Source organism: Bacillus rossius, chromosome 1 (assembly GCF_032445375.1).
Source record: "Bacillus rossius redtenbacheri isolate Brsri chromosome 1, Brsri_v3, whole genome shotgun sequence".
Lineage (NCBI taxonomy): Eukaryota > Metazoa > Arthropoda > Insecta > Phasmatodea > Bacillidae > Bacillus > Bacillus rossius.
In genome coordinates, this window is record NC_086330.1 from 308,523,383 (window position 1) to 308,537,361 (window position 13,979).

Genomic DNA, 13,979 nt, shown 5'->3' on the forward strand with positions numbered 1-13,979 from the left:
GGTTGGACCTAGATAGGTTAATATCTCTTCCGAAAATGGCTGTTATGTAAATTTAAACAAAACCTTGGAGCCATTTTCAAGAACACGAGCACATACAATAATTGCTGTGTTGATAGCATGTGATACATTTTTTCATTCTTTTTAATTTTTGTAGCCTCAGAGGAGTAATTGTGGCTTATGTATATTTCTTGTAAACATAAATATGATCAATTTTTTTGTTGTTTAAAAAAATGTTTTTTTCAGGGACAGTACAGATTTGAGGGCCCAGCTTTCTCCACGGTTCAAGAGCTCATCCATTATCAGTACAAGAGCAATCTGCCTGTCACCGGCAGGTCTGGAGCTGTCTTGCGCAAACCCATCTTGCGTGAGCGCTGGGAACTCAACAATGACGACGTTGTGCTTCTGGATAAAATTGGCAGGGTACGCACTAATGTTCTTGCGATGTGTTTGAATGTGCAGTGGCGGATGTTTGAACTCTGTGCATGCACAATCTCTCTGCCCTTACATGTCAATTCCTACCTTTCAGTTTAAATAAAAAAAGTCGAGCACGACTCCACAAAATCTGTTTCAACCTGGTAAACAACAAATGTGGGATACAGTTAGCCAAACAAGGGGGGAAAAGATGTGCGCGCAGGTCTGACTACGCTATCGGCCGTTGTACAAACATCAGCTATGGCAAGTTAAATTGCGGCTATGGAGTGTAAAGGACCAAATGTTTTTACGCCCGCGCGTATGCCGCCGTGCTGTACCGTTGTCGCCTGGTCACAGACCAGGCCGTTAACTCAGTCTAGCCAGTGGTAAGGAATCCACACAAACAAAAGCAACGTCTGCCCATTCAGCTGCCGATAAAGGTACGTGCTTGATCACTCATAATGCATCGTGTTCAAGTATTTAAGACAAAACTAGAAGTATTACGGCGCAGATTGACATGAAGGCAACACTTATGTTGGTCACACTTTAGTTTTAAGCAAGTCAACTGTGCGCACAATTTTCTTTTAAAGATGTTTATAAACTTTTTAGCCTTTATCTGTTAGTCTGCGTCGCCGCGATGTACTGTTTATAAAAATGTAGCCAGCGCTAGTTGGCATCATTCATGTTTGGCTATGTTGCTTCCCGTATAGAGCGCGTACACATAGTCGAATATCGATATTGATATCTCGCCGATGCTCTTTGTCTTGTACCGAATTTACTTCATTTGATAGCCCGTACTCTTTCGTGGTGTGTACTACGACGATAGTTCAGTCTCACATTTTGGTCACAGATTTTGTTTTTCTATTTAAAGTTAGTGATGGGATTTTCGATACTTCGATACCTCAATACCTTGATACCTTCGATACTTGACGGTATCTCAAAGTATCGAGTATCAAAACTGTAAGTTCGATACATTTTTTCGATACCGGAATGCTTGTTCATTTGTATTGAATTAAGTTTTGAGTCGCCATCATACAAAATACAACTACAGTAGAACCTCGATGATACGTTTCTGTTTAATACATTTTCCCGTGTCAGACGCTGATTAATTTTGGTCCCGCCGAAAGTACTATATTTACAATGGTTTACTTTCCCGGAACATACACTTATAAAATCATTAATTTCCCGTTTCATACGTTTTTACAAAGCGGAAAAGTCCTAAAATTCACAAATTTTTTTGTTATATTCCTCGCAATAAAATACGTTTTAATGCTTTTATTTTGAAAAACGTTCATTGTTTTTTTCTTTGCAAACGTAAGAAAATAACTTTATCGTATCATAGATATAAATAGTATCAGGAATACTGTGCACTTTGCTATTAGCATCTATGGCCAGCACCAAGTGAGACTAGTGGTGCAAACTAGCAATGATTATGAATATGGTGCACGCGCTTTACCAAGGCACGGATCTCATATTTTGTGCATTCATTAATCTTTGAACTGAATATACCCGTTTGTTATTGTTTTCTTACGATCGGATTGTTATGTATTTTATGTTTCTCAAGTTAAAATTTTATTGAAAATTGTTTTGTTTCATAAAATTGTTTGTTAAATGAAACAAACAAGCAAAAATTTCTGATTTTCTTTTTACAATAGCCTAATTTTTTTTATTTCTAATTTAGGCTTGGTGACTTTTCCCCCCCTCCAAGAAAGGACTGCTTTACTTGATTATGGACTGTATTTTACATTTCTGGTGGTTTTATTATATGTATATATAATGATGATTTCATATCTTTCATTAATATAATGCAATTATTTACACATTAGGTATTTAAGTTTAATTTGACATTATGCTGGTATGCTAGATTGAAAATTTTTTTTATTATTGCCATTCCCTTTTCATACACTTTCCCGCATCATACACCATTTTTGTGCCCTCCGTTGAAAAGTGTATGACGGGTTCTACTGTACTAGAACAGCTTATTAGCCGTAATTATGATAACCAATAGGCTTACATCAGAATAAATTATGATTATATAAGTCGTTACTGCAACCTGCCAATAGTAAACAAACGGTAAAGTAAAATTAAGTTGTTTTTGTTTCGTGTTCAAGAAGTTACGTTTTTCGTATGTAACACTTCTGACATTAAATTCACAGGAAATTTGGGAAAAAAAAAAAAAGAAAAAAAAAATTGTAGAAATATCGAGCACTTAAATTTCACATTAATTGACTCCACTCGCAATAGTAACAATAACACGCCTAGTAATAACAGTCAACATCATAGAGTAAGTACGTGTCTCGTGTATGGTAAGTACCAGAGATTTGTATCGATATTATGAACGTTTTCAATTGCCGCGGTCGTATCGTGACGTAAATTGGCGCCACCAGCACGAACTATCATTGTTTGCGGCAATTTTATTTAAAAGAGCGCTATCTTTATTTACATTTGTTCGCAGTAAAAAAAATTGTACTGGAAAATAAAGTGCAACTCTCTTGAAGATAGTTTGTATTTCGCTTCTATTTTTTATATTGATTTTTATACTCAAGTCTTTAAAGTTGTTTGCAGTTTGTATTTTTGTAATAAAGAGGGAATTTATATAGTTTAAAACTAATTTATGTTATTTGTAATAATTGTTACTTAATGGGAAAATATTTTTCTCTGGAGTATCAAAAGTATCGAACTGAAAAAACAATACAGAATCAAGTATTGAAAGTGTGGTATCGTCCCACCTCTATTTAAAGTTGAAGAAAGGGTTTTGTTGCATGACTTATTATTTAAATTGTTTGGCTGGCTTTTTTATACTCTACTTTTTAAATAAACGTACTTTCCATGAATGTGTATGTTTTTATTAATCACTTTACCTAAAAACAATTTTTTTTCACATAAAATCGCACCCCTACTTTTGAAACTTGATCTTATTAGAAATTGTGCGACGATTATGTGATAAGACAAGGTAAACACTTTAATTTTTGAAAAATTTAAATGTAATTATCCGGACAGTAATCAAGGTTTCACTGTCAGTAAAGGATGGTTTGCAAAGGTACGCGACATGAATTGAAGGTCACGCCCGGGCGAGCAAGTCAGTCAGCCGACTGATGATAAAGTACATAACCACGTATCCCCGTTACGTGGTGTCGTATTTGTCATGCAAAGTGCGATAGGAGGCATATAAAGATTAATGGTGTGGCATATTTATCATTGAGTGTTATTCTTCGCATTTATATTAGGTAAAAATTATTTTACTAGGCAATTTTTGGAACACATTAATTAAATTAGCCTTGCTATTTATGGAAACTAATGCTTCAGAATACGCGATTTCGAATAACATGAGCATTTTTAGGAATGAATTTTATTAGTTGTGCTAAGTGAGGGATCGGTGTACTACTGACAGATTTTCAATGAACCACTTTCTTTTAAAATATGTGTATGTATGCATGCAAATATATTATGTGGATTTTGTTCAACAGGCATTTGAATAAATCTTCTCAATCTCTTTACAAGATAAAAAGTTTTAAACTTTAAAATCATCACTGTTCAATTTATATTTGACAAAAGTGCAAAATTTTTGTACGGAACTCTTTCCAGAAATGTACAGAAATTGTACAGGAATTTTGTTAGCTCAATCTGCTAGACACCCTGGTTTATTGAAAAATACTTCATACGTATTTAGACATATATTAGTAGTGAGAATTGATTTAAACAGGAGAAGTGTCTTGATTAATACAGGAGTCAACAAGCACAATTACCTGATTGGAAAACTTATTATTTTGATTAACATATACTCTTATGGAAAAAATTTATTTGATTAGCACTCTGTTTTCCCGGAATGGGGCTTTACTTGGAGGGACAGGTGTATATTAAATGATTGTTGTGCTAGTTGCAAAACTTTTTTTGAGTTGTAATCTGCTATGAAAATTGTGTAATCAGCTAATCACACAATGAACTCTGAATAAATAAAATACAAAAAATAATTTTTCACTCAAGGTATTTACAGTTTTTTATTTCATTAAACCCCAAGTTTTTTCTTAATGTCTTTCTGTCTACCATAGATAATAGAGAACTATTTATTTTTATCAGTGGTTAGCTGTGACATTAACTGGTTTCTCCTCGCCATGTTTGCCTGCCTTCGCTATCACTACTTTCATCCCTCTCTCCTTCCACTGATTTACACTTCATGCTAGGTTTGCAAGCAATATCTTTACCCTCCCGTCTTCACTTCCTCCTCACCTCCATGCTCGTACTCCTCCAGCTAACCACAACACTGCACCCCCAAGAATAGAAAGAGGAGAGTCACACTCATTGGACAAATGCTCCTGAGAAGTTCCCTACCAAGGGTTTTGGAATAAAAGGAGGGGAGGGTCTAATGCATACACGTTTCCTATAGGAGCAGTTGCTATAACCAATGGAGGGGGACTGATTACATGTCTAAAAAGCAGTGGTGTGGCCTGACTGGTTCCTTCTTATGTGGAAGTAAATCCTCCGCATGCATATTGAGGATACAGCAGAGAGGTGCATGGCCTGACCGGATGTTTGATGTGGATTCAAAAGTGGCCAGTTTTCATCCCCTTTCCCTACTAATGTGTGTGTAAATGTGACCGACCAATGGCTGTGTATTGATGTAAGGTGTGTTGTGTTGGTACCTTTGTATTGCTGTGTGACGTAATTTCCATCAACTTGGACCTCACAGAGGCATTCTGTAAGACCGTTTCGTTGGCTGGACTACTGCCTTCTTCCATTGTCAGCATTCCTGGCCCCACAGGATGCTAATTTTGTGGTAGCCCTTCAAAATGATGGCATTTTAAACTGTTAAAATAAAACAAACAAAAAAGTATGAGTTTTGTGTACAGAAGACTGGAAAATAGCATTCCAGCAATAGATATCAAAATTTCAAAATACACTCCTCTGCTTAAGGTATATTTATTTAATCTTACACATTGCTTCACAATTAAAAATATATTTTATAGAAGTTTTTCCTGCTTTTATGAATCTGTCATTTATTTTATTTAACTTTCTCTCAATTTTCTTAAATTACATTAAATATCTCCTTTTTAACAAGTGTCATTTTCTGTTATAAATTTCTGTTATACAGTATGTTTATACTTTTCAATGGCTTTGTGTTATCTTATTAACTTAATAAATGATAGCTGTCTGCTTGCATTATGTTAACTATTTTTCATAGGGTGATTATGACTACTAAGGCACTTCTCAATTTTTTTTCAAATTTAGTCCTCAAATATTTTCATCATTAACATTAATATTTATACTCATTTACTTTACCACTTCAATACCACAGAAAGAAAATGATAATAATACTATAATATTGACAAGTACAAACATAAGTGTTTTCTGAGTGATTCAAAATGAAGTGTGAATCATGCAATTAAATGATCGGCGCTCATACACTTATCCCACAGGAGTGTAAATAAGTATTGCGCCTGATGGTCGCGCCCTTTTCAAATGGCTGGGCCCTTCAATCGTTCCCATATGATCAGTGTCTCAACCAGCCCTGGCACCTCACAAAATATAAGCTTTCCGCTGTAACCTGCCTCAAACTAGCTAGCTCGACGCAAGGTATGAGCTCACTAACTGTCTCATCTGACAATAGTGATTCAGGATTTATCATTAACCTTTGGTATTAAGAATTTAAATCTGACTCCTAGAATATAGTTTCTACAAGATACTGAATGTATGTGGATTATCGTTGCGGTTGGCAACTGCACTCTGGCGAAAGGACTTTATCTTTATCCACTTCATTCCTTCATAACCCTTGTCATTTCAGTTCAGTTTCGCTTCTTTCTTTTTGTCGAAGACCGACCACCTTGCACTAAGGCTGGTGAGCTATGACTAACAGAGTCTCAAACCACAGGATTGACTGAATATATTACACGTCTTGATGCAAAATGCATCACTCATATTGTGTGTTCATACCTTCACGTCTGTGATACGACATTCTGATGCCCTCATGTTGGTAGCATGCAGTTGCAGCTATGTTCTGGCTTGCAATAAATTTCTTCATCAGCTGTCTTCTGTCGCAACCACTGTGCTTCCATCTGAAGACTGGACATATACTTTAGGTACCAAATGAAACTTTAGTCCATAAATATTTTAATTACTTTTAACTTTTAATACTCATACTATTTTATATACTTATAACATTTACTGTAATCTCACCTTTCTATAAATTTTATTTATTATTTAGTTCTTAAACACTGTATATTATTTTTAGTTTCATAGTATTAATATGTACTTATTTAGAATAAAAATTATATTTCTTTAACTTAACTGCTTCTTGACTTATTTGCCAATCTACCAAATCTCCTTTGTAAGTGGTTCTAATATATTTTAAGTAGTTACATTTGATGCAGCGTGTAAAAAGTCATCAAAATTTATTTTTTTTCATTTCCCCACTCTGCCCCCAAAAAATTAAGTAGTATGTCTCACTTATCTTGATGTTTACAATGTGTATTCAAACTCCATATATGTAAATTACTTATGAAAATTACAGAATAAGTTTCACAGTTGAGAGAAAAGTTGTAGTATTTGATGGATACAATGACCCAAACAGCATAAAAGAAAGTTTTCGCCAAGTAACAAACATTTCTCCCCCCAATTACACATCACTGAATCAAGTACTTTTAAGGAAATCAAGAAAATTTCTAGCCAACATTAAGAACAAGCAAACTTATTGAGATGGCGGATCCTGAGCTTAAAAATAAAGGCATTGAAGTTAAGCAGTATGTGGGTAAAGCAAACATCATTTTTCAGAGAGCAACAGAGTGTCTGAGAAGTTCCTCCAGCCCATCATCACTCAGGATGTAGAGGTTCTGGGGTTAATGGCTGCTTATGCTTTACTAAACAAGCCTGTGCTCCTAATGAAGCCACCAGTTAGTGGCCTCTCACCTTGCAACAGCATCATCTTATCATGGATTCAGTATACAGTAGAACCCATTTCTTACACTATTCAGGGGAGGTGTCTGAAAATGTTTTAAAAATTGGGAAAGTGTAAATTGAGGGGAAACTCTAAGACTCATCTAATATCTATGTACCTCAGTTCCTGAATGATTTTTTTCTTCAAAAAAATACTTTAACTTTACATTAAAGAAAAATAAATGTATACGAGCCTACTAATATACCATCAATACTCAAGCCGTGTCCAAAATACATCATATAAAAATAATTAAAGATAAAAATTTTTATTGAATAAAATTATTTTTATTTGTATTATAAGTTTGAAAAAATGTAAAAAAAAGTGAGAACTAAAAAAGTTTTGAAAAGAGAATTTAAACATGAAAATAAAGATTCTAATTCTGTATTCAGTCTCAATTTCAGTTGACACCATATAACAAGTAAATAAACATTATGAAACAAAAATATTATTTTGTATAAACTTAAACTGACAACAGAAACTGTGAACCAAATGCAAGACAGAACTGACGTAGTGCACCGATAATTATCGTTGTACACACTAACACGAAAGAGTGCAGGCTATCAAATATAGTTTACTTGGTACCAGATACAGTGCAGGCACTGAATGCAATCGGCGAGCTATCGATATCGATACGGGTCTACGTTCACGCACTCTATACAGGCATCAAGCTAACCAAATATGATGCCAACCAGCACTGGCTACATTTTCATACAAGCTACAAAGCGGCGATGGAACAGATAATTGAAAACATGACTGAAGGAAAATTTACACATCACACAACCTTATATTCCTGTTAATTAAATGAGTAAATTGTAATTTCCTAACAAATAAAGGATTTCAAAGAAAAAAGAAAACAGTCTGATACAGGAAATAAAGATTGTGCTCAACTTCAACATCAGAAATAATAACGTACATTGTACATCTCATGGAGGAAATGGCTGGACTGAAACATTTGATTTTATTTAATGGGGAATCTCATTGTGCGAGAATGTCTTAAATGATGATAGTAATTTCCACGATGCAATTTGAGGAAAAGTATTGTATTACATTTAATAATATGTAAATAGGACCTAAATAAAAGGTTGTTAATTGTGGGAAAAGGTAAATACTTAGAAGGTAAAAACAGGGTTTCACTGTATAGGATTCTACTAGTGACATTATAGCAAAAGGAAGAAACTGCTATTGAAGCTAATAGAAACCAACACTTCCCTGATGGAATGTGTAACTATTTTGAACTCTAATGGTGCCACTGCATATGAGATACAAAAGCTGTTGGAAACTAGTGATTCACGAAAAAATATAGCTTGGGATTTGCGCTTCGACTTATTTCAGAAATTCCTTTAAAGTTGTACCCAAAGTAAATTCCTTGACTCCAACATCTGCCAGTGGACAGATTTAGAACGTATTACCAAGGGCAGGTTTGGCTGGTTAACAAAGGTCTTGTTCCTGAAGAATGTATTGGAGCGTGGTGAAATGGCATTCTACAATAAGTAAAAATTACCTTAAACTGCTCCTGATTCATTCTTAAACTTGTTTCAATTGCTTGTAAGGGGAATATGTATCAGTGTGTGGGAAGAGTCTTCCTGTGGTATGACCTGTAAGGTTTTTTACACAGACAATTGATTTGCTATTTAAAATTCATTCCATAAAATCCTTCTGCTAATTATATTTCCACACAAAAATGTTAAGGTGTTTAATAATACTATGTTATAAATGAGTGACACAAATAAGCTAGAGAATAATATCAGACAGCTACATAAAAGATAGTTATGCAAAAAAAAATAGGGTGTTGTTACATCATTCCAAAGATGGCTGAAAATGTGACTGGTATGAACAATTTTTTTATGTTCAAAATGTTTTATGCCAGTTTTATGACAATAAAATTATTATCTCATAGCAGATATTTCTTTTTTTGATGAGGTCACTGGTTTCAGGGGAACTTCGGAGATGTGTTCAAGGCGCGACTGAAGAACAGCAGGCAGGATGTGGCGGTGAAGACGTGTCGGATGACTCTCCCGGACGATCACAGGAAGAAGTTCCTGCAAGAGGGCCGCATTCTCAAGCAGTACGACCATCCCAACATTGTGAAGCTGATAGGCATCTGCGTCCAGAAGCAGCCGGTCATGATAGTGATGGAGCTGGTTCCCGGTGAGCTAGCAAATATTTGATTCAGTATGCCTGTATAGGTCTGTTGCTAAACAATTATCATCACTGAAATATGGAAACTAAAAAATTTCTGTCTTTTATTTTAAAATGTGAATATATAATTTTTGTGTTATATTAAGTTATTAGTTTTAAAATCTTTACTCTACATAAAACAAATGTGGTTTCTTTTTTTGTGCTTTTAAAAAATCTTAAAAATGTTTGCACATTTTAATGACATATACTTGTATCTAATAAATAACTTTATTTCAGAATAATGTTTTCGCAAGTCAAGGAGGGCTTGTTTCTAAAATATATATTATTTGAGTAGAGCTGAGCAGTACCAAGATAGTGCCAGTCTAAATCCTTATACAGGGACTGGAGGACTGGATAAAAAAAAAATGTTAAACAATATTTAATTTTTAGTTAACATTTAAGTGAAAGAAAAAAAATTAAAAACAGTAAATAAATAAATGAATAAGTTAGATAAATAAATAATCAAGAACCTCTTAACTTTCTGATGTCAACATTAATAGACATTCAGTTTAAGAATTCTTTAGATTAACTGTAATTAAATTTTCAAGAAGCTTTAGAAATACCTAATGGTGTATAATCCCACTTGACTGATTATGATAAAGTTAAGGTTGCTCAGAACAACCAGCCTACCAGTACTTTAATTGAAAAAACTTAACATAGCAAGGAATAATTTAACAACCCTTAAACATCTACATAGCGTACACATATCCAGCAATCTCAACATTTTCAACTACATTATCTAAAAATCATTACAATGCCAGTTATCATTTCTGTCCCAAAAAATCTTGTTTCTATCTCATTAAAAAAAAAAATTGAACTCATTTGGTATTATACATAGGTTCCACCACAACTATCATTAACAAGTTTAATTCGTAAATTACAAGATACTTAGATGGAAAGAAAATTAAAAAAACTATTTACCAAAGGGGTAGTTACAACAAATGTTTAAACATCCATTGTTTATTTTTTTCTCTGCCTAAGGTCTTTCAACTTTACAGAGAATTTTCATTTTATTTCTTTTCAACAAGTCTACTATACCCAGAGGCTAATTATTATTAAAGTTTTGGTTTTAAAAGCACAAGAGCATACTGCCATTTTATTACTCATCAAAGTCTCCTTCACCAACCACCTCGTTGCCGGACAGCATGACCACGAGGCCTTCTACAGACCGCTTTTAAATCATCCCTTCCCCCACTCGTCCCCAAACAAACAGTGAAAAAATGTTCGGATGGGAACTTTTGCGACAGTTTATCAAACAGCCCGTTTTACAAAACAAACAACAGCCGCGCTGTGTTTGTAGTGCCACTCATGTAGCTCCTACGTAGTTCAAACAAGGGCATGCTAGGTTGCGACACTTTCCTCATGCAGCCAGTCGCCTGCGCAACGTAGGGTGTGCAGAAGCGGGCCCTCAGCTGTTCCAGGAAAAGAAGCAGCACTTACGTTAGATTACTAAACCCGTGAAGCAAACGTGTCAAGCTGGCCTCTTTGAGACTCAGTCACGTCACACGTCTCGGTAAACTTAGTGCAACACTACATTTTTTACAGCACTACAGAGACCCACATTTCAGCGCTAAAGCACCCAACTGGCACCCGACAGAAACCAAGAACCATAAAGAGAAAGAGTAAAAAGAAGATGAAAAAGTTAGTAAATGGAGAAAAAATTTATAAGATTGCGACATTGGTTGTTGACTGCTCTATAAATGTTGTTACTTTGCAACTGTGGAAATCAGTAAATGCATTCGGTAATGTGTTCGGTGTGACGTCCGGTAACCCCTGAGATGGCTTCAACAAGTGACTTGGCCCTAAAAGCCCACTTTTTAAACATTCACTTCTATTCAGTATAGGTTCTGTGGTCACTAATTTATTGTATGAAGTCAACAGACAGTTTTGCAAACTGTTTTCCTACACCTTTTTGCTTTCTTATGAATTTCAATCATTCTTACTAACACTTTCAACAACTTGTTCACGCGAGTGTAAAACAAAATTGTGTGGTTTATGTAACTTCTAAATAATTTGAATTTTTCCTTTAGCTTTCCTTACATGGTAAAAAAAAATTGCTGCAATAATAAAATATGTACACTGATAAGGTTGAAAATACACAAGAATGCTGCTGAATAAATACCTAGCAATCTGCTGGTTATTTCCTCCTAGTGGTGCAAAATAGTGTTAATAAAACTTGCAGTGCAGTAAAAATGCTATAAACAGTTTCAAACATAAAGTAAATTAATAAAATAATATTTTTTACAGGTTTTATGGTACGTTAGAGCAAATTGAGTATTTTTGGTTCTTTCAAATTTGCAAACTAACTTTAATGGGTAATGGAAATAGTCAAATTATGATTAAATAAGTTTTAGTCTAATAATGATTCACGTCAAGTGGCAAGAGGTTTTGTATTTTTTGTTTTATCATTTGGTCATAAGTAACAACTGACCATTGAATAGAAAATTAATAAAAACGGGCAATACATTTTTCAAAGATCGCTAAGTAATGCCTTCATATTAAAAACTACAAACTTACACATTTTTTAAAAACATTTATTAAGCCTATTAGATACCATTTAATAATCATAACCAACTTGTGCACGTTAAATGTTGTATGAGTCCTATAAGTAACAGGCGTTTTGCGGAGCAAATAATAGTTTTATAAAACTTACATATCACGGAAAAACAATAGGTATACAATGCATATTGATATAAATACGGAATTTAATTGTGGAAAATGTATAATTGGATAGAAGCATCGTGCTTAAGTTTTTTGAATGTCCACAAATCTTGTTTTCTTTTTGATAGTATTCTACTGGCTGTAAATGTTACACCAACTGCCAAAAAAACACATCTTCCTTGTAAATTTACTCCCATCGTCTGCATATTATCAAATGCCGAGCTCATAGGTAAGGCGTCTTAGCAATGACGGAAGAGTTATTATGATGGGATCTATGCTCACATTATCATGCAGCTGTCTCAACTCTGCCGTCATACCGATAACGCGTCGTTGCTATGACGGTGACAAGTAAAAGAACCATGCTTGACCTGTGTCTCGTGGCGCATGGTGCGGACTGTCACTTCTGTCATCACTGCTACCACCACTGCTTGTGGGACCCTCCCCACTCGCGTCTGAGGTGTATAGCAGCTTCTAGCCCAAACACTGACTTTCATTGATGAATGTCTCCTCTGGCTTTTTCCAGGTAGCAGATTAGGGATGTCTAGTTAGAATCTTGATGTATAAGCGCGTCGACAGAATGTTTAGGAGAATTTTTTGTTTAGCCGTACATGCGAGTGAGTGTTGGTGAAAACAGTGATCCCATCATGAAGAGGCAACTGTTAAGTTGATAAGGCTTATTGAGTATTTGGTCAGAGTTTGGATTGATTTTTATATTTAAATATTTATTGCATATCCAAGCAAGATATTGAAAGCTTTTTGTAAATATTAGTGAATAAATAGACAAAGACTAAACCAATTCGGCTTTTCTTTGATGTCAATACCTCTGACTTGTAAATTTACATTAAACTTCAATTATGTAATCTAAAAATATGATTTTCACAGTATTCACACTAAAACTATTGGGATGTGCTTATTTAGAATTAACATGCATGCAATTGATGTGTTTCTCTGCAATTGTTTATGACTAGACAAAGTGTTGACTCTTTTAGTAGAACAAGGTCATTTGTCTTGTGGTGCAGTAAACCATGTGTGTAGCTTGGCCAGGGAAGTGTCTTCTTTTAATGCCAGGATTGCGACTGACAGAGTTCTGGTATTGCGGGTTGGTTTGTGTGAACTCATATTGTGGAATGATTCCAGTTTGAGTTTTGAATGATCCACAAACTTTTAACAACTTTTCAGATTCAGGATCCTTGCATTTTGGAGCATTGGGTCGATTGAACTCGTGGCAAAGGTTATGTTTCTCTGTTTTGATTTTGTGATGAGTGAATGGTGAATGGTGCTGGTTTTGCAGGAGGATCTCTGCTCACGTTCCTGCGCAACAACAGCAAGACACTGACGCAGAAGCAGTTGTTGGGGATGTGCCGAGACACGGCCGCTGGCATGAGGTATCTCGAGTCCAAGAACTGTATCCATAGGGACTTGGCAGCTCGCAACTGCCTTGTGGGTGAGTCGTGCTTTAGCATTCTTGTTCTGTTGACTTCATAGTCTTTTTCCAGTGATTGTTTTCCTGTCTACGATTGTCGTTTCTCATTTTGTGAACGCTAAGCTCAATAACTCAACTTTAAATATTCCCCTCCCTCTTACTCTTGTATTGTAGGTGGCACCATAAGAAAGCATTATGGAGATTTACCTTTGCAGTCGCACCAACAAGTAAACCACTGTATTATAATGTATCTAACTCCATGTGCCTTCGTAAGTTACGCTCAATCCCTTACACTCCGTAAAATTGTTTTGTATAGAGTAAGCTCTTGACTTACTCTTTGTTACATATTTTGGCATGTAAGTTTATTTCCTTCGTTAA

General features: G+C 35.0%; 1 protein-coding gene across 5 annotated transcripts in view; it reads left to right on the forward strand.

Annotated features, from left to right (window-relative positions):
• The window catches only part of LOC134527883 (tyrosine-protein kinase Fer), a 143,967-nt gene that overhangs the window by 81,889 nt on the left and 48,099 nt on the right, over positions 1-13,979 (forward strand). For all 5 annotated transcript variants that reach the window (XM_063360884.1, XM_063360882.1, XM_063360886.1 and 2 more), the window contains 3 exons: positions 244-420; positions 9,274-9,487; positions 13,470-13,622. In XM_063360884.1, coding sequence (XP_063216954.1) covers positions 244-420; positions 9,274-9,487; positions 13,470-13,622 — 544 coding nt within the window. The remainder of the gene's footprint in view (positions 1-243; positions 421-9,273; positions 9,488-13,469; positions 13,623-13,979) is intronic.